General features: G+C 32.0%; 1 protein-coding gene across 3 annotated transcripts in view; it reads left to right on the top strand.

Annotated features, from left to right (window-relative positions):
- Nucleotides 1-20,194, top strand: part of LOC130899133 (caskin-1) — a 142,795-nt gene extending 122,601 nt beyond the window's left edge. For all 3 annotated transcript variants that reach the window (XM_057808913.1, XM_057808912.1, XM_057808911.1), the window contains 8 exons: nt 1,394-1,581; nt 1,643-1,864; nt 5,486-5,698; nt 5,756-5,989; nt 11,143-11,319; nt 11,996-12,521; nt 12,585-12,745; nt 13,254-20,194. In XM_057808913.1, coding sequence (XP_057664896.1) covers nt 1,394-1,581; nt 1,643-1,864; nt 5,486-5,698; nt 5,756-5,989; nt 11,143-11,319; nt 11,996-12,521; nt 12,585-12,745; nt 13,254-13,538 — 2,006 coding nt within the window. In that variant the 3' untranslated portion in view covers nt 13,539-20,194. The remainder of the gene's footprint in view (nt 1-1,393; nt 1,582-1,642; nt 1,865-5,485; nt 5,699-5,755; nt 5,990-11,142; nt 11,320-11,995; nt 12,522-12,584; nt 12,746-13,253) is intronic.
- Nucleotides 20,195-21,273: the final 1,079 nt, after the last annotated feature.

The raw sequence follows: 21,273 nt of genomic DNA, 5'->3' as shown, positions 1-21,273 counted from the left end.
TCTAATGATAAACAGAACTAATGATAGTTGATAAGTCTAACGTTGTAAACAGGACTCATCTGCTTGACGATCTAGAAAGGAAAAACAGCTTTACATATCTGGATTCAATGATTAGCAGCATGAGTGGATGCGTCGAAAAAGTTGAAAGAATAGCCTTGGCTAAGATAGCGATGCTGAGACTTACTAAAATATGGAAAAGCTTCTGCATAACCATAAACTCTAAAATGAATCTGGTCGGGATATTTATCTTCCCAATCTTCTCGTAAGACTCATGGACAGTTAAAGCGAAGTACAGGGGAAAGAGGATTGTCTTATGCAATCAAACAAGTAATTAATCAACCCCTTCACGTCTCGTTACATCGAAAGAAAAAAGGATATTGAGACATTCTAAAGAGGTCAAGATACTCATGCCTGAGGAAACGAACAGAGAGAATTGCTTTTTCTTTGATTTGATATTTCAATATGAATAGACTCTACATCAAATCAACGCTTGCAAATTGTTGAAATGTTTTATCATAATAATGATTCTTTCCGTCAAACTCATCGGGCACTTCGTCAATTTCATAATTTACATTTACTCTTTTTCTATTATTTATAATGTGTATCCCGTGAATATGTGCACTTAAGAAGCTGTACGTAATCAATCAATGCGACGCCATTCTCAGCAACTGGAGGTATGTCCTTCCATTTAATGGAAGTATCTTGACTTAGAAGCTATCAATATTCAATTTGTGCAGGAATTAGAAAACTACCATCTTATGTGCCGACAATTTGGCAAATGGGCTAAAGCAGAATTTGAGTTCGAACTTCCATTCAAAATTTTGTTCACCGATGAAGCCCGTTTTTGGTTAAATGAGCACGTAAATAAGCAGAATTATAGTATTTGGAGTAAGGATCATGCACAAGCTTTTGTTCAATCAATATTACATACGCAAAAAATTAATTTTTGTGCACTTTATGGGCTGGAGAAGGTATTGGTCCATATTTCCTCAAAAACGATGATGGTCAGAATGATACTATCAATGGTCAAGATGAGAAATTAGCTTACCATAATTTGGCTTGCATGTGGTTTCAACAGAATGGAGCCACATGCTAAACTGGGCGCGCTATAATTCATTTACTTAAATACACTATTGATGGAAACATTTCACTTAATTGTCCAATTAATTGGCCACCGAAATCGAGTTATTCAACCCCATTGGATTATTTTCTTTAAGATTATGTAAAGTCACTAGTTTTTCGTAGATAAACCAAACACAACTGAACACTTGGAAATCAATATTCGAAGGGTGTTACTGTGAGAAACACCCCTTAATATCTACCTTTTATTTTCGAAATTTGACTAAAATATTTTACAATAGATATTAAATATTAACATGGGTTGCTCTTTCAGATGACCATTCCGATTATGGCAGCACAGTCAGCGGCAGCACTGGAAAGTCTCCAGGTCCAATATTTCCTGCTCCTTCCTTCACTTTCCCAGGTCAACTACCAGCTGGAACTGTTCTTACCCATAAGACAGCCGTCTACTACCACCATCAACTTAGCTTGCAAGAGGATCAAGGGATTGATATGACCCAGGTACAAAAAAATGATAATAATTCATCTAAAAAATATAATTACATTTGTTCAAATTTCACAGTCACCCGGTAGAGATAGTCCAGGTTCTTCAAGTGGTAGCGCCGGTTCCGGTTCCAGACATAGTACAGCTTCCTTAGATAGTGGAAGAGCGTCTTACCATCCATTAAGCACGGCAGGAAGAAGTACCATTGGTTCTTCGAATAGTCCCAGATGTTCTTTGAGTTCTTGTTCCATCGGATCCGATCAAGGACGTATCGAAAGAATGATACACCAAGGGATACCGGTAAGCCCAATTTAATTCAATATAATATGTTATTATTAAAAAATATATTAGCATTTCCCAAAGTTAATGGACATCATGATGATGTCTTTCTACTTTTTCAGGTGTAAGGTTTATTGGAAATGAGTTTCTTTTTCCACAAATGTTTTCATTCCTTCATTGTCTGTTATATAATCCTCGTTTTCACATGTCATCTCTATTTATTTTGTCCAGCGATTCTTCTCAGTATTCTTTTCTTGTTTTTTTTCATGTTTGTATTTCATATATCTTCCGTATTAATCGTGCGTCTCCTATTATCCAAAAACCATTTTAGTTGTATTTTCTCAATTTCCTTTTGATTGATTTCAAATTTTCTCTTATAATCTAAAAGGTAAAAAGTAGAAATCCTGTGTTTTGATACATTTTAAACACCTCATTACCATCGGAATCTATATTTTCGGTGACTACACTAGATTTCTACCTGACCTGACCAGTGGTTCTGATGAGATGTAATGACGTCGAAACTAGTCAGTAGTTTCAACCTCTCCTTGCAATTACGAGCCATTGGGGATGTTAATATCGACAAAAGGGTCTATTGACATCACGCTCTTCAGAGGAGTTGTAATTAAATATTGGTCGAGGCATTATCCAGGAAAGTAGTTGTGTTCCCCTTTGAAGAACGGAAGAATTCATTTTCGAAATATTTAATTTCGAAATTATTTCAGAGGTGAATATTATATATATTTCTGTTTTTATTTGTTTTGGTATTTTCTTTTTGGTTAGAAACTATGTCTAGATTGCGTTGAATAATCTTCCAGGTGTTCCAGTCCTCTCGTTCCAGACTTCCATATTGTATTATTGCCACGCCTTATTTTTGATTTTTCAATTTTTATCTCGTGCGTCATCTCCTTTTGGTTTATTATCATTAGGGTTCACACCAGCAATGAAAATTTAGTGGTCCAAAAGGATCGCCTAAGTTATGATTTAGTGGTCCAAAAATATAACGTGGTAGACAAAAGTAAAAAAATTAACATATGCATGCTACACACACTTTTATACATATTTTTACGGCATATATATATTATTTTATGCAAAAACAGCACAGTAAATATAAAACATAGGTTTTTTTAAAAATATTTTGGGCGACAAATTTGACGTCGATGTGTATGATTTTGGCGACATTTCTTGATGATTTGGCGACAATTGTCGCTATGTCGCCATACTGACGTGAACCCTAATTATCATATCTTTCATTCTCCTACTTTACACTGGTTAATTTGTCTCTCAGTTCTTTTTATTCCTTCACCTAACACCATGGTAAATGATTACTTTTAATTGGTTCTAATTGGAATATTTGTTATTTGCCACAACACAATTTATGGACAATTTTAGTGAATCTAAATTGTAGAACAGTCTATGAAAATAAGTCTAACGGACCGAGGTCAGACAACTGAATAGATTAGACGCTGTGGGAATAAAATTCTCTAAGAAGGATTCTAAATACTACCAAAAAAATAATTTGTTGAACGTATTTTTTTATTAAATATAAAAACGTTCACTTATCAATCCACAATATAATCTATGTAATGATTGATTTTCAAGTGTTGTGTAAATGTTTTATTTTTCTTTATTAACTGTTTTGAAACAACCTCGAAGTGCATGAAATTTACCGCGTGTCGTTCCTTATCATATATTATGGAGCTTATATTTATCCCTTATCTTCAGAAAGTTCCTTGTTTAGGTTTACACACATGTATGTGTGTAAATATGATATAAGAGATAAGGCATTATTTGAACTGTTATTACCATCACCGTTAAACGGTTTATAGAAACTTGCTTTTTGTCATTTTTCTAATTTATATTACGTATATATATATGTTATAATGAGTATATCTTCAAAATTTTACTTAATATCTTAAGCAACACTTTCTACAAGTAGTCGTAAATCAGGAAGGGAAGATTTTTATATTCCTCCATTTATATATGACTATAAAGAACCAATATTTGAATGAGAAATTGTTTTCGTCAATTAATAAATATTTTGAAAATTTTTAACCACATAATTTCGTAGCTTCTTCAAAAACTTAGTAATCTGCATACCACTTCCATGTCTAAATTATATTTATTAAAGATGAAACAGGTTCATTTTTGCTTTACCTACCATAATTTAATCAATTATATACGAGGTTTAGCTATTAAATAACGAGACTGTTCGCCTAGGGGGCACCCTAGACGTAAAAAACGAGTAGTGCGTTGGGTATCTGAATATCTTGTCTATGTACGTCCCTAAACTCGTTTCCATTTTTTTTTTTCCTGCCGAAAATTGAATTAAATTGAACAAAACTCCTACTGATTGCTATAAATTGTTGCAAGAGGCATATGGGGACAATTCTCTATATTGAGCGCGTGCTTTTGAGTGCTGTAAGCGCTTTAGTGAGGACTCAGAAAGCATTGAAGATGACCAGCGTCCAGGTCGCCCAGTGACTGTTTCAACTCCTGAAACAGTGACCAAAATTGTGCGTGCAGATCATTCGGATGATTGCCGAGGCTATAAACGCCGATAAAGAAACGGTTAGAAAAATGTTACAAGAGGAATTACACATGACAAAAGTTTGACTAAGTCCTGATCAAAAGCTCTTGCGTCAACGGGTATGCTCAGATTTCCTTGGAAAGTTAGAAAAAGATCTGCTCTGACCTTTTGATATATTTATATGTTTCTGAATGTTCTTGATTTTAAGTCTCTTCTGTTTTAAAATTAGTTTCAAAATAACATATTTTGATACAGACTGAAGTCTTGATCCTCATGAGCATTGACGAACCCAGTCAACTTTGGAGCGTTGTAACCGCATTTTAAATGAATGAAATTAAAAAAAATACAGAGCAAATTTTCCTCAAAAGATCATCTACAAGATTGGTCTGAGGTATTTTTTTGTAAAATGTATAAAAAAAGTTATAGAGCTAAAAAGAAAATTTTTTGCTTATAACTTGTTTAATTTTAAATTTAGGAGAAAAAGTTAAATAAACATATTTGTAGGCAAAACAATTTGCAACAAATGATGTCTTCACAAATTTTTTGTAAGACGCATAGTTTGCGGAGGACAATCAATATTCTCAGTCTAAAGTAGATGATTCGAATGATCTTCATCCTTTTGTACTCGTTTTTCCTCAATCTGGATTGGAAAACATCCTTTAAGGTTTTTGAAACGGCAAATATGGTGATGCATTATCCTACTAATTCTTTTTTCACATAAACTATTTTCTAACTGAACTGTAATTTGAAGTCAATAAGAAATTTTAAGTGTAGAAAGAATCCTCTTTAGAGCCTATATCAGTTTTAGACATTTGGAGTTAAGGTTTCAGGAGAATTCTTTTATCAACAATAATTTAGAAACGACAGTAATCTAAAAACAAAAAAGTTTCTTTGATACCACTAAAATGGTATAATTTTATGTTTAAGCCTTTTTGAGACAATTCTAAACGACTAGACATCAGCGACAATTAATCCAACTTAATACAATATGATTCCATATTTTTTTTTAAATCATAATCAAAAATAGTTTATTAAACGGCGGGAATGTTTTTCTAAATATTTTGGAAATTCATTCATTGTTTGTTATTTTATATAAAATTTTGTTTTTTTCCCAGGATCAAGAAATAATTCACTCTTGGCTGGTAGATTTACAATTTGAAGAATATTTTCCACTGTTTATAGCAGCTGGATACGATTTGCCTACAATAGGAAGAATGACACCAGAAGATTTGACTGCCATAGGAATTAAAAAACCGAATCATAGAAAACGTTTGAAAGCTGAAATCGCTCAACTTAATCTCCCTGACAACTTGCCCGAATTCATACCAGTAAGTAATACAATATCTTCAATAACTTAATTATATATGAATTTTAATTATTTTTAGGGGTCCCTAGAAGAGTGGTTAAATTTGTTGCGATTAGATGAGTATCTTCCTGCTCTTCTGGAACAAAATTATCAAACGGTAGACGACGTTACCCAGCTAACATGGGAAGATTTAGAGGAATTCGGTATAGTAAAACTAGGCCATCAGAAAAAGATAATGTTAGCCATAAAACGGATCAAGGATATTAAGTCCGGAAAAAGAATACACAATGATAATAGAATATATGCCACACAGGTGAGTTTGGTTTTAAACCGTAAACCATTTGCTCGTGTTACGAACTCTATTTTAGAGGTACTTAATATTCATTAGTACATTTTTATTTTATGTTCTTATTGCCATTTTGAGAATTCCCCAATTAATTCTGTTGAAGAATCAGAATACAAATTTATTGAAAAACGTGTCTCAACCTAAGAAAATGCTTTTCGCTCTATTTGATCTGATGCGAGTTTAATTGTAGTTTCAGAACCCAAAAGAGAAATTCAACAAAAACTTTATATGAAATCTGAGCAATGAGAAAAAGAAAAATAATTTTGAGAAATGTATATATAATAAATGTGTCCTAAGGTTTTACGATACTGAACATTTTGACTATGCAGAATAAGTTCGAGCTCATTTGAATTCAGAAAATTATAAAATTCACTGGATCATAACTGAGAAAAATGTCAAAATGACAAAGTGACAATGTCTTCATACAGTTGGAAAATAACCAAAGCATTCTAACAGTTAGTAACATGAGTTTGGTATACCCAGAATACCATCTTAGACTTTAGTCCATATGTCTTGCCAATAAGCTTGTGACAAGTCCATATAGCCGCAGTTGTCTAGGTGATTGTTCAAAGTAAGTGTTTCATCCTAGATATTTTACTTCATTGGAAAGATCTTATAAAGATTAAGAATTGGTGCGCTTACATTTGCCTTCTCCTTGTAAATGGAACTAGTGCTGTTTTACTGGGGTTGATCTTCATCACCCCAGTTTTTAATTGTGTTTGACCGTTTGCAAACGGGCAGAGGTTATGCCTGAAGGCTCACCCTTCACTACCACTACTAGATCATCCGCATAGCATTTGATTTAATTGAGCAGTTATTTACACATGCCACCTTGATTAAGTAGGACAAGTGGTTTAAGGCTTCTTCTCTACTACTATTTTCTCAACCGTCTCTATGTTATTAGGAGATTCGTCCAGACTCCGTTGGAGGCTCTCGATCTAAGACTCCCAATTAGTGAGTTTTGAATCTCTATTTACCCCTGGTTGAGTTGGTATTGCCTCCAGATCAAATTTGATACTTAAATGATCAGACAAGGAGGGTTCTTCTGTCACATTGCTGAATTTCTGCTTCTACTAATAATATCACATCTGATGATGTCCTTTGGATTTGTTGCTGCATACAGTGAGGAAAGTAACCAAAGCATTTTAACAGTTAGTACTGAATGTACAGAGTATAACATGATGAACTTACTCCACTTGAATAACAGAAACTATTAGAAATAGTTTACTAAATATTTTAATGTGAGTTTCCTCGTTTCATTCGAAATATTTTCAGTCATATATATATACCAATTATATCATATATTGGTTTTTATAAAATTTTTAAAAGCTAAATCAATTTCAATATTATTAAAATCAAATTTCATATGTCTGGTGGGTTCCAGTTTTAGGTTAAGTCAATATTCATGATGAAGTCCTTCATAGAATTGTAAATTTTTTGGAAACAAAGACACAAATCAAAACTCACCATAATTTTTCTGAATTAAGCTTGAAACTTTTGAAATTAAAAAAATATATTAAGGTAGCTGCTGTAGGTTTCTATAATAAAAAAACAAAGGAAAATTTTATTAAACTACCAATGAGATTTGCAATAGTGAATGAAACATCAGTCATTATAAAGAAGAGGTTTTACCTATTCATAAATGACTAAATTAAATACTATTTATTCTATTTTACTGATAATTCAGATATATTTAATAAACACAAGGAATTTCTGATTTTCCAAGTTTCTACGAAACCGTTCAATCTAGATTTAGAGCTTTTAGCATAAACTGCTAAGTTTTAGCCTATTTCTGCGCTTTAAAAATCTTTTCAGTCAAATTTTGGTTATTTCCAAACTGAATCTAGCTTATCTGTGTATACCTTGTAATGTATATTTAAGAGACAGGTATTTCAGTACTGCTGAGACTTTAATAAGCCAGTGATAAAGTAAAAAAGGTGACCAGAAGATGTTCAAATACACAAAAATATAAGAATATAGAATGAATGTTATATAGTGAATTTCATTTGATACACAACAGAAGGTCAAATTTTTTCTTTCCATGCAATAATCTGTGTTGTATCACAAAACTATTTTTAGAAGATGACATCTAAATCTCTACAATAAAAATTATAATTTTATTACATAACGTGATTTGTCTTCTAAATACACAAATTTTATTTTATGGCAAATATATACATAAAATGTAAATGTATTACTGATTATATTCAACCCAAGTAATTTTTATTTCAAGACATGCATTATTATATTTATCATTATCATCATTATAAGTTTTTATTTGAGCATGTTTAGTTTATTTTCAAACATGATATTGAATGCCGATAGAGTTTTACTTTATATTAGTAACAGTTTTTTCAATTATCCTAATTTCCACATCTTACCAACACAGATTTCTGATTCATCTAACAAATTTTTATAAAAAGTTTTGCTAACATTAAAACCGATTTTTCAATAAAAAATTTTGACACGAATGTTCACATATTTGCCAGCAGCCAGGAGAGATATGAACCAAATTAACAACATGTATCTGTATCTCACCACCTCCATCCAATCCTGATGTCCCGAGCTTGATATCTTTCACTTTAATGTCTCAATAACAAAGTAAAGTTTTTAGTAATGGCTTTTCTTAGTAGGATTCTCTTCATAAAAGTGTTGTACTGTCTTCTTGGAGTTTTCATTTCTTTTGCTATATTGGTATCATTGCCTCTTTCTTGATCTTCAAGTCTCTACAAAATTATAATCCAGGGAAGATCTGAAACAAATTAACAACATGTATCCATATCTCACAACCTAGATCCAATTCTCAATGTCCCATGCTTGCGATATTTTTCTGTATTGTCTCAATAACAAAGTCAGTTTCGTTTAAATGGCTTTCCACAGTTAGTTTCTTCTCATAAAAGTGTTGTACTGTAGGTAGTTTTCATTTCATTTGCTATATTGGTATCCTTGTCTCTTTTTTGGTCTTCAAGTGTAAGCTCATTAAATTTCTTCTCCTATACTCACAATCTACATAACTGCACGAAATTAAAACCCAGGGGGGATATGGATCAACTTATCAATTTCCATCCAATCCTTCATGTTCCTAGCTTGAGGTTTTTTACTGTACTGTTAATATTTGATCTAACTTTGTTAGATTTGACCAAATGAAGTTAGTTTCTCTTCATAAAAGTGTTGTACTGTCTTAAGGGAATCTTTATATAGACTTCATTTCTTTCGTGATATTGGTATGTATTCCTGTCTCTTCCTTGGTTTGTGTTCTATAGTATCTTGTCGTCTATTGAAGCGTGGATCCAAAAATGTTATTTTCCTGGACTTACAACCCTCCGTCATAAATCTGTGAACGGCTACTTACCTTTAACTGTTGTATATAAATTGATCTCTATTAATATTACGGGTATTTCAATTTTAGATTTCTTCTAAGATGTAAAGACATGTGTAACTTGTGCTCCAATTAGTGTAAATTAAAAAGAAGCTCTTAACAGTTATTAATTTTCATGATAATTTGGATGCTCAACTATTAAACATATATTAAAACGTTTCATACTAATTACATCCTAGTTCGCTCAAATATTGGATTAAAAATCACTTTTATTTTCCTTGTCACGATACTAGACTTGTTAATAAGCAGTTTTTCCTGCAACAAAAAGACATCAATGTTCCATTTTCTCTTCACGTCCTAAAAATATGTACTCATCCTTTTAAATCTACTTTTGTTTTGGTCCTAACTGTATGAATAGACATAAAAAGTAATGAAAGGTAATAAAACTCACCATTCAAATTTTATACAGAACATTTAGTTTGATTTGTAATATAGGAAGGACCATATAAGCTATACAATAGGTGTGTGCCAAAATGTATTGCCAGCATTCTAGTTATGCCTTCATAAATCATACTGCTAACAGCGCAGCAATCCAATTTTAATATGCATACTAATGTGAAAACAGTTTGTGTGTTGTCAAAAACTAAATTATTATCTGGTTACTGTGAAGAATCTAATAAATCTATTTTGATTTTTGTTTTCTAAAAGTCAATGTCTAATTACAAATTCATTTACTATATTAGTTAATGATCCAAGTAAGTTTGATTTGGAAAAAAAGTTCAAAACATAGTCCAATTTGAAACATGAGATATTATAATACATATATGTTATTTGGTTGGCACATAATTTTTTATTTGTGACTTTTCAAACCCTATTAGTGATAACTGATCGCTGTAAACTAGATCCTAGCAAAATTCTATACAAAACTTCAAAATACATGAATTTTTGCTTAATTAAACATTTCTTGAGGTATTGAGCAGATATACTCCTACTTATGTGAGATTAAAATGTTTCTACAAATCAACCAAACCCTTTGAGTATCTTAGGAAATTTTGTTTAGACTGAATAACTGAATAGTAGTTTATGGCAGACTATAATATTGTAGTCATCTCTATTACCAAGTATATAGAATAAAACAGGTTTCAAAATATTATTAGAATTGTACCCAATAGTTAAGAATTTATTTATTCGTTGGAATGAAGGCTTAAATTATATTCTGATGATTGTTGATTGGGGTTCGTTATGATTACTGGTGCAGCCGTATACTTGTATCCCTTGTATTAATTATTTTGCTAATACCTTCAACTTTTTTATTATTAATATTTAATTCAATTTATTATCTTATATATAAAATTTACTAAGGTCAGTAAGGATAGCCTACAGTTTTTATTTATTTCCCAGTAAATATCATTTTCAATATTAAATTTATTAGTTATTTATTTCAAATTCATTCTAATTACTTTGAAAATTATATACTTAATTGATATTACGATTAATTATTTTATACCAATAAATTTTTTAATTAATTCCAAACGATACACGTTACACTGTTCATTTTTTATTTATTTTCTCATTACAGAACATACTTTTACAGTTCACAAAAACAATTTTATATTTATAAATTTTTTTTCTAAATATTCAACTAATATAAATACTCTTTTATAAACGAAAATATGTTCTGTAATGATATTTACTTGTGGTATGGCATTGGAAAGACCTTTGCTGCACTTTAGCCGCAAAACCCCCGAACCAATCCATATACCTTCTACGTTTGCTTATGCTGCATGTTTATGTGTAAAAGGACGTCCTGGTGCACGCTCCTGTGGACCTTCCATCGCCTGGTGTACCCCCAGTCCACAGCACTTTTCGTTCTTTTCACCAACCCTGGGAAATCGACCAGACAAGGCAGCTACAGGCCGCAGGACATCCACACTACGTACAATCGTCATTGTATTGCACTGACATTGTTCCTATTAAGGTACACTATTATTTTTTTTGTTTCCAACATCCACACATTATATATTCAGTCTTTTAATCGAATAATCGTTTTAGGTGTATTTTTAGGCATTTTTAATTATACCACAATCAAATTTGTTTTTAATTTTTTCTAATAAACTTTCCAAAATCCATATATATTTAAAATAATACATTTTACATACTAGTGATTACGACTGAATGGGTTCAATGAACTTTTTTCACATACATTAAATAAATAAATCAGAAACTGCTCTTGAAAGTACTTAACTCTTAAATAAATCATATTTTATGATTGTATTGATTAGAAAGTTTTTAACACCTCATATAAAATAATATTCTCATTCATTACATATATATCAGTTCTTTTTTTGCTTAATATTTACGTTAATATTACTTTTTACAGTATATATGTGTTCAAAACAAAATAAATTTAGTTTTTAAAGTATGAAAAGGTTCTAGAAAACCAAATGAATTTATTTAGTCCATATGGTTTGTCAATTTTGTAAAAACTGCCCAACAAATTTCATGTTGAATGAATTCATAACCTCAATTATTCTATTTCTAATTTCCAATGAGTAAAATCTCTTATCGATATCATTATACCTTAAAATGCCTTAATATACATCTTGAAACTAGTTTCCAATTGGATAAATTCCTTTATTGGGCATACTTTTCAGATACGGACTGGTCGAGGTAAATCATTGGAATCCCTAGAAGATCCCAATGAGAGAACACATCATACATTTACTGCCGACAATCCCCAAACAGTATACTACCAACAACCGATAGGCTGGCGTACAAGATCATATGACGACGGTGATATAACACCAACTAATGAAACAGCACTATTATACGAGGGAGGAGGGACCCTTCCGAGACCACGTGGCATAATTCGACCAAGACCTATCGCTAAAATAGCTGCTAAAGCTAGAGAAACTTTCCCGGACTTTGAGAAACCCCAATTTAGCCCTCAGTATAAATCTTTACCAAGAGATGTTATAGATGGTAGCGCTTATCACGTGCAGTATACTGGAAGTCCTCTCATGGGGAAGAAAATTCCACCGAATCCACCCAAAAGGCAAGACAGTGAGTGTAATGAACAAACAACCACGGTGGAAATCCATCACGTTCAGACCTCTAGTCCTTTACCTCTGCCTGCTTATCCTAGTTCGGATAGTCTTAGTATATCTTTAGATAACCAAGGTAAGAATTATTAAATGCGTTAGTGTTGATTGTCGATTGAATAATGTTATTTTGATTTCATAGGTGATCTTCCACTACCGCCTCCACCGGCGCCGGGAACTCCTCCAGGAATGTCCCATACTCAGTGTAAGCTGAATTCATCTCAATCTTGGAGCGTTGAGGAACAGGAGCTAATCAAAACGTTGGCATTGCAGCACAGAAACGGTTCTGACGCAAGCTTCAAGGTATTTATTATACTAATAACACCTTTACAAAAAGATTATCTATTGCCAAAATGCAAGTTTGTTGAAGGACAAACCTTAGGGGTAATTTTTGGTCAGTAATTCACTTTCCACTGTTACTGGTACACTGGTCTGACTTCAAAACTCTACCCTGTAGATTATTTTACTTCCTGATGGATATCACATGTTACTTTAACAAATTTCTGATACAAGTCAGTAGAATTTCTATAAATCCTTCAGTAAACTAGTGTCTTCAAGTTGTTAACCACCAGACATAATCGAATATTCTATTTTCTAACTGACCTTTTTTAAACGAGCCTTGATAGTGTTTTTATTAGTTTATAAATGTCATTGTATTGAAGTTTCATAATTTTTAACTCCTTTTAAGTGGTTTTTGTTAAAAATTTGGCGAAGAAGGATTTTACTACCCATCCGTTGTAAGACAATTGTCTTCAAGTACCACCAATGAGTTAGACCAAAATTAATGATTTAATTTTATTGTCTATTTCAGTCGAATTCCAGTACAGAATCTGATTCTTTGCCATTTGCCAACGAGAACGCCGGTACCATCCGTACTCGCGCTGGCGGCGGCCGTGCCGCTGAGTTTTCTTCTCCTAAACCAACACGCCCCAGCGGTTTGCCACCTCATCCGTCCCCCACGCCTAATCGGCAACAACCGAACGTCCGAACACAAAGATCGGAACCAGCTGATGTCCTAAATGATATAGGGAATATGTTAGCGAATCTCACCGACGAATTGGATGCAATGTTAGAAGAAGAAAAGAGGCAACAGTAATTTGTTTGTACTTGGTATAAGACTGAACATCAAATTTACTCTTAAATTTGACGTAGAGGGTAATCTTAATAACTAGAATCAAACATTTCATAAGAAAATATTTTAGGAATTGAAATTATCATAGTGTTCAGGTTACTCATTTTTAAAGTTAATATTTAATTTGAAGCAGTAAATATGTAACTGGAAATGGAAAAAATATGAATCACAACAAAGTAAATCCAAGAAAAAAAACCGAGAAAAAATAATTTGATTATGATTTGAAAATAAAGAATGAAAAGCAAGAGATGAAATTAAACAGTTGAACTATCTATGACAGAAGAATAAATAAATCTATGTGGCTAAAAGGCTACAACTTGTATTTCTGCATGAATATACAAAACCTGTATATTTACACATGTAAAGTTGGTTGAAAAAAAATGCAAAGAAAGCAATAGAAAATATTTAAGTACATAACTCCTATGTATGAGAAAAAGGGACAATAAAAGTAACCTTTTTCAAATTAAAACATTTCTATTTTTAAACTACATATAATTTATAGCATTTTTTATAGAATTGTTTGATTTTAGGTACTAAGAACTGGTATTGGAAAATATTTTGAGGAACATAGGAAGTATCAAACTGGGTTCATACAGAAATTGAAATAATATAACATAATATAACAAAATGATATCAAAAATAAAAGTATGCCTTAAAGAACTACTCAAAGGCGTTCATAAATGATTTAAAACAAAGATGATCAACTTATTGTTATCTGATTATTTTATGTTAATGTAAAACACCCTGGTTGTCTTCAATTTATAATTGTTATCACCTTTGTTCTACACGACCGAGAAACCAGTAGCATGGCCAGAATTTTCAAATGGGGGGGGGGTTTACCAAAAATTTTGAGTCTCTTCCTACTCTCAGTGTCAGTAAAAAAGTTATAATGGATACAAATTAATACTAATATGTTACACTATTATTATTCAACAGGTATATTTTTACAAGTTTTACAATAGATCCTTTGGGTCACGGTGTATATGATACCCCCAAATCTACATACACACATACAAGTACCCTACTTATTGTATTCCAAATTTAGGGGTAATAAACGATAATTTATGGATTTAGAATGATCATTTTTTAAAGATCATTTAAAATTTCTTGGAAATATATTCTAAACAGTAAATAAAAAAATCCAAAAATAAGCGTAACAAGGGCTGAAATAATTTACCTCTTTCAGCTAAAGTTATCCAAATCTTTTTACATGGTTTCGAATTGACACCAAAATGTTTGTTACTCTATTATTTTGGATCCAGCAAATCAGTAGGAGTGATCTCACGATAGACATTGAGCAGACACAGACCATTCAAACGTATCTCACTTGTTATGTTTCTGAGGTAGGATTCTTCTAGTCTACTTAACGTCGAAAAAGACAATTGTGGTCTACTGGTAGAGTATTTTTGGGGTCACTGCGGGAAACCTTGCACCTATTCAGTTAACTCAGCGCCATTCTTTTTGATATCATCATAAACCTTTTTAAATACTTTATGTTTGGAGTACCCAATACATAATACATAATCAATATGTACGTACATAAATATCAAATGTAACAATATAGAAAATAGACGCCTGATTGAGGAAAACCAAACAGGTAAAAATATCTAGGCTTTTCACGTTCAACTCGATGTATGTATATACGAAACTGAATGTTATTTTACTATTGAAATTACGAAAACAAATTATTCCTCACTCACACAATATTACTTCTACTGTCTAACTGAGAATTTATATTCATATTCTTAAGTCCTTAAAATTTTCTCCAATACTGTATAAAACTACTTAATTTTGAATCAAAATATTTAGCAGCTGAGTTATATTTCTTATAGTTTTTTTTCAATATAGAATTTATAGATACAAATAATTATTTTATCTTTGTAAATATTTTTTAGATAGGGAGATATATGTAATGTAAATTCTGTAAAACTTTTCGTTTTATTTTTATTCTAGTTTCAAAAATATATTTTTTTAGGGGGTTATCTACTCGTATAAGTTTAGAAATGTTTTATTTTATGATCGTTTTAATATAGATACAGGGTGATCCGTAATAAAAGGTAAAAGTATGTGTACAGGGTCTGGACAATATTTTTACGTTATTAAGCTGTCAAAAATTGTTTAATAATTACATTAGTTGAAATTAGCTGTTTCTTATCCAAAATAAGTATGCAATTTTTATTAATCTAATCGTGTTTCCTGAAAAACTCGAGAGACATTTTATTTTTAATAATAATTATCCCAAGAATTTATGATTCCAACCTTTTAATTTTATTTTGGGACATTCGTTCTCGTGTTTTATGGAACACCCTAGTATATTTACCCTCAAATTTGCTTATCTTCGTATTGATTTAATTCAGATGTGTCATAGAATTTTATTATAAGCAATGATATAGTTGAAAAAAATTTTGGTGTTGAAAATGGACATAAAATGAATGTAAATAAAAAAAAATAGGTCTTGTACTAAAATTGTAGGTAGATGATGTAAAATGGATAAAAGAATTAGAAATTAGATACTTTTTGTACAGTCTTTTTAGTATACGAAATCTAGATCGTTTTACAGCTAGAGTTAGGCTGTTTTCCAGGAACATGTCACAAATATAAATTGAGCTATATAGTTACCATCAGTTTCCATGTCAGTTTTATTAGTACATCTTTGAAAACAAGATTCATTATCACTCGTAATTGTTAGACTTTAATTACCAATGTTGCTTTGAGAATTTTTAAATTTACATTTGAAACTTTGAGCTAAGATAAACTGTGTTGATGTAGAAATGATTCAGGAATTAGTAAAAACGGTGTAAATTTGTCCAATAAATTATCAATATCGGAGCAACAAGCAGCTGCAGACAGTAAAAAGGAAAAAATGTTGATTAGAGACAAATTTTCTCCACACTAAATAGATAAATTATAAAGACTCTATAGATCCACACTGTGGCGATATATTACTACTACTACCACTAGCACTAAGGCCCTCAAAGAGCCTTGGTCTCATCTACCACAATCCTCCAGTCATCACGGTCCAATGCTCAGCGTCTACACCTCCTCACAATTACCTCCAGAAGATCCACTTCTACATCATCCAGCTATCGTTTGCGCGGTAGCCTAGACAGTCGTCGCCCTCGGACTTCTGCCAGTACGCTTTGTGCACCCCCACTCCTCAGACATACGCTCTAAGTGGACTAACCATCTGAGTCTGGCCTTCTTGACTTCTGTCACCAGGCTGGGCTCTTCATCGAGCAGGTATAGCGCGGTGTTTGTACGGCTACGCTCCCACGGCTGTTCAACACGCAGGTGTTGCTAGCGTACATAACAACTGGGTAGAGAATTGTGCGATAGATCCGCTTTTTCGTTCTCCAATTCAGTAAACGTGACTTTAGAAGTCGCTGGAGACTTGAAATATGCTCTATTCCCCGCTTTCATAAGTTCTCTTGTTTCCATCGAGTTGTCATTATTTTCGGTCACTAGTAATCCCAGGTATTTAAACTACGGTACATTTTCGAATTTATACTGGCCTACTTTGAGAAACCTCAGAGGAGTTCTTCTGTTCCTTGACGTAACCATGTATATTGTTTTGGACTCGTTAATGGTGGCTCTACAGGATTATTCTAGATGCTCAAAGCTTTCTTTAAGTTCACGCTCCCTTCGACTGAGTATATCAATGTCATCAGTGTAGGCCACTGAACTGTTGAGCAGAGTTCCTCCTCTATTAACTTCAATACATTATCTTCTAAAAAAATACTCATTAATGGAAATTTATTATTATCTACTATAAAAAGATATCCACAGATGTCTCCAATACCCGCGATGTAAATTTTTCAACCGAGTTTCAAACCAATTTCTACCTGTTCTAGTTTTTCATAAGTCAGTTTAAATCAATGCCCTTCTGAAACTTTAAAAACTTTACAAATATGTATTGATATAACCATTTTCAGTAGCTAGAGTAACACAATTTGTTTTTGAATAGCTACTTCTATTGATTGTCTTCTGGGATCTTCTAAGAGAGATAGTAGGTTCTTCTCATTGCCACCGTACGAATGTTACCCATCCAAAATTTGCATTTTAACTTCGTTTCTATAAACCTAATATTAAGTTCTATGCATATTGGGGTACCATGTACACTGCGATCCTAAGGATCTATTGTGTCCCCCTTTCTTGCTGTGACACTGCGGATTTTCAGTGTTTGCAGCTGATCTATTAATCCCACTCCCAGGTGTAATACTCTAGACACTCCGAGAGAATGTGGATAGAGATTTCATCCTTTGTGCAGCAGAATCTATACATTGTATTCTGTGCTAGGGTCTTCAGGTGCTTATTGAGCCGACAGTGCCACGACAGGATTCCTCATAATACTAAGTTAAAGAAATCTCATAAGGGAATTGAATTTGCAACAGATTTATAATGTTGACAACGTTTGCAACAGATAATTAAAACTTCCTAGTCTCGCCGCGGTCTCAAGGAACTGTCAAATATATAAAAGCAAATGGGCAGTATATATTAAGGGAGTCTTGAATCTTATGTACAAATAAAAATATTGATATTTTGGTTAATTAGGCTTTGAAACCCTAGTTTTTTTATTCAATCTTGACGGGTTATTTTTGTAAAGTTTGTCAATATAATTGGTACAAACAAAAATGTATATTCTCCGGGTAATGAATATAGCTACAGTGTGTTGTAGATATCGTTTGTTGGAAAGCAGCCTTGGTGTGGAATGGCAGTCCCAAAACTAATTTTAGAACACCTCTTTCGTTTAAAAAAATTGTTCACTACTTTGGTCAATCAAAAGAAAAGCTACTTTGTGAAATTGTAGAGTTCAGTACATATTTGCACCATGTTTGTAATCGCAGTTTTACATTCTTGCATAATTACATATAAACTTTTTTCAGATTAATAATAACGCTTATCTTAGAATAACCGAGAGAATAACTGTCGTATTTACTTTGTATCATATGTTCAGTGTTTATTTTATACCTATGACGTCACGCGACCTTACAGAAATGTTTAAACTACCTACAAATTTTTTGAATTTTTAATAATTTTTTTCTCTATAAATGTTGATCAAAGAATTTAAAAAAAAATTATAATAAAAGTTGTATATGCACTATTTTTCTCTCAAACGATGCAAATACCCTATTATGATTCTTTTTGAATTTGTTAATAGATAGAGCCGATATAAATGAAATCAAACTAGACAGACATAAAACTGACATTAGAAGAACTTATTAAAGGAATAAATACAAACAAGGGGGAAACATTAGGGAAAGTAGAGATTGGAGAGTATAACATGTAGGGGTTAGATGATAGAGAATCCGTTTTTATTTTTCAAATTGTAAATTATTAAAATACAATAAATGTATTGTACCTAACCTAACCTAACCAAATTTTCGTTATTAAAATTTTCTGAGCTTCAAATAACTTTATTAAAAAATATAAAAAATGCTACAAAAGAAATGTTAATCTGAATCTAGTATACGGTTCATTTCGTCAGCATCTTCGTCGGGCGTTTCTTCAACTTCTAAATTGTCACTGCTGGGGTTCGCTTTTTTGCTATATTTTTCTTCATGTGTAGAATACTTATAGGTGCGAAATAAACACAAGTAATGAGAATAAAATTTCACATTTTAAATAAGAAATTTTCTTTATTTCGTTATAGACATTTTAAAGTTTGTTCAAGTTAAACATTAGTATTCCTTTCTTCACCTTAGAACAATTTTCAGAGTTGAAAAACGAAAAATTCTCGTTTCTTGTACTTTTAAAGAAAAAAGTCATTAATTACTATTTTATGTACTGCATAAATAACAAACAACACAAGTTACATTGTCAAAGGATATAGACAAGCTAATTACATTAGGTAGATTACATTAATAGAGGCAAACTGATACAATCGCGCTTATACCGTTTTGCTACTAATTTTTTTTGATGCTAATGATTAGGATCTAAATGAAACGAATGTACTTGTATCGTTTTACTTTAGAGTTCATTTTGATATATTTCGTCATATTATAGATAACATTAGATGTTAGATCACTTGAATCCTCTTGCCTCCAACCAAAATTGGTATTTTTCTTAAAAAGAGCACTTGTACCCTTTTGCATACCCTTCATATAATAATTTATATGACCCAATGATGAATTTGCTAAAGAATACATAGATTTTTGTACCTTTGCAATTTTAAATTTGTTTTGGGCTGTTCCATTCACATTTATAACCTAATTGTTATTTTTTTTTCTAATAATTTTGAGAAGACTGATAATAGATTTTTTATTATTGATGTGCACCTTATCTGAAGGATTATATAACTTTAACCATTCTTTTTAATCTGTGTTAACACTACTTAGATTTATTTTATATACATATATATACAAAAAAAAATTTGTATTCATATTAATTCTGTATTTGCATTTTGCAAGTTTTTTGCAATAAAAGAATGTTATGAATGTGCTACTTAATAGTTTATATTGAATATACCTATGTTGTTATTTGTCATAGCAGTTTTTTTCATTAATAATATAGCTGTTGAATATGACTTTGATACTCTTTTTATTACTATTATTTTTAATTAATATGATTAACTGTTAACAAATATGGATATAGATTAAATAATAAATATACTGATTACGAAATGTGTTTTTTTTATCGAAAAACCCTAATTAAGGCCCGTGCGATGCGAAATGCTATGAACAGGGGTGACAACCATACAGTCAAGCAACGCGTGCCGTTCGCTTTGCTCAGAAAGATATAGACATTAAGCTTATTTCTCGCTCTTCATTTTCAGTTCATGAATGTTAAAAACATGAAAAACCTTGTATTTTGTGGATCACGAGCGATAATAAGAACATAAGACGTTCAAGAACAAAAATTTCAGAACTCAAAACCCAAAGTTTTTTAAAGCTTTCATTGCACGGTTAAATCGTGTCTGGGATTTCCTTTTACCATAGGAAGAGTGGGGAATGTAAAGTAACGATGGACGATGATATTTTCCTATTTATTTATGTTCAAAACTTACAAAGACTTCTAAAAAATATCAGGGACATGTAGGGAGTTGAGTGTTTTAACCGTTTGCACTCCGTTGTCGCCGCGACATTGAAATGCTAACATTAAATCCACTGTCGCGACTACGGTGACACGGTTGTTTTACTGACTCGTCGCTCTAACAGACTACAAGATGGGGCATAGGCATATACGTTTTGGCTAACTCGGAAACTGGATATCGAAGCTACAGTGATAAATAAAAAGGATTAAGAAGATCTGAAGATAATCGAGATAAAAATACTGAGAACTATATTCGGATCAAATATTACAGTAGCTGGACAGAGAGGATTGAAGAAAAGTAAAGAAATAGAAGAAGAACTGAGAAGAGGAAATATAATAAGGGATATAAAACCACATAGAGTGAATTGGGCAGGACACATCAAGAGAAGGAAACCTACAGAAATGATGAGTAGTATAACACAATGGATACCTCTTGGACCAAGAAATACCTGGAGAAACCAAATTGAAAAAGATACCAGAATCCTAAAAATGCCAGCACAACAAAATACTGTAGCAAAAAGAACAAGGGGAGTAATCCACCCCAAAAAAGGGATTTGTGAGCATACAAAGCGCCAACCATAATCCAAGGGATTGAACGGCATAATGATGATGATGATTACCTACAAAATGAGGAAAAGCATTTCTCCCAACTGTAGGATTGATCTCAGCT

This window comes from Diorhabda carinulata, chromosome 10, assembly GCF_026250575.1.
Source record: "Diorhabda carinulata isolate Delta chromosome 10, icDioCari1.1, whole genome shotgun sequence".
Taxonomy (NCBI): Eukaryota; Metazoa; Arthropoda; class Insecta; order Coleoptera; family Chrysomelidae; genus Diorhabda; species Diorhabda carinulata.
Note: the sequence above shows the minus strand (reverse complement) of the source record. Positions and strands in the feature narration are given on the sequence as shown.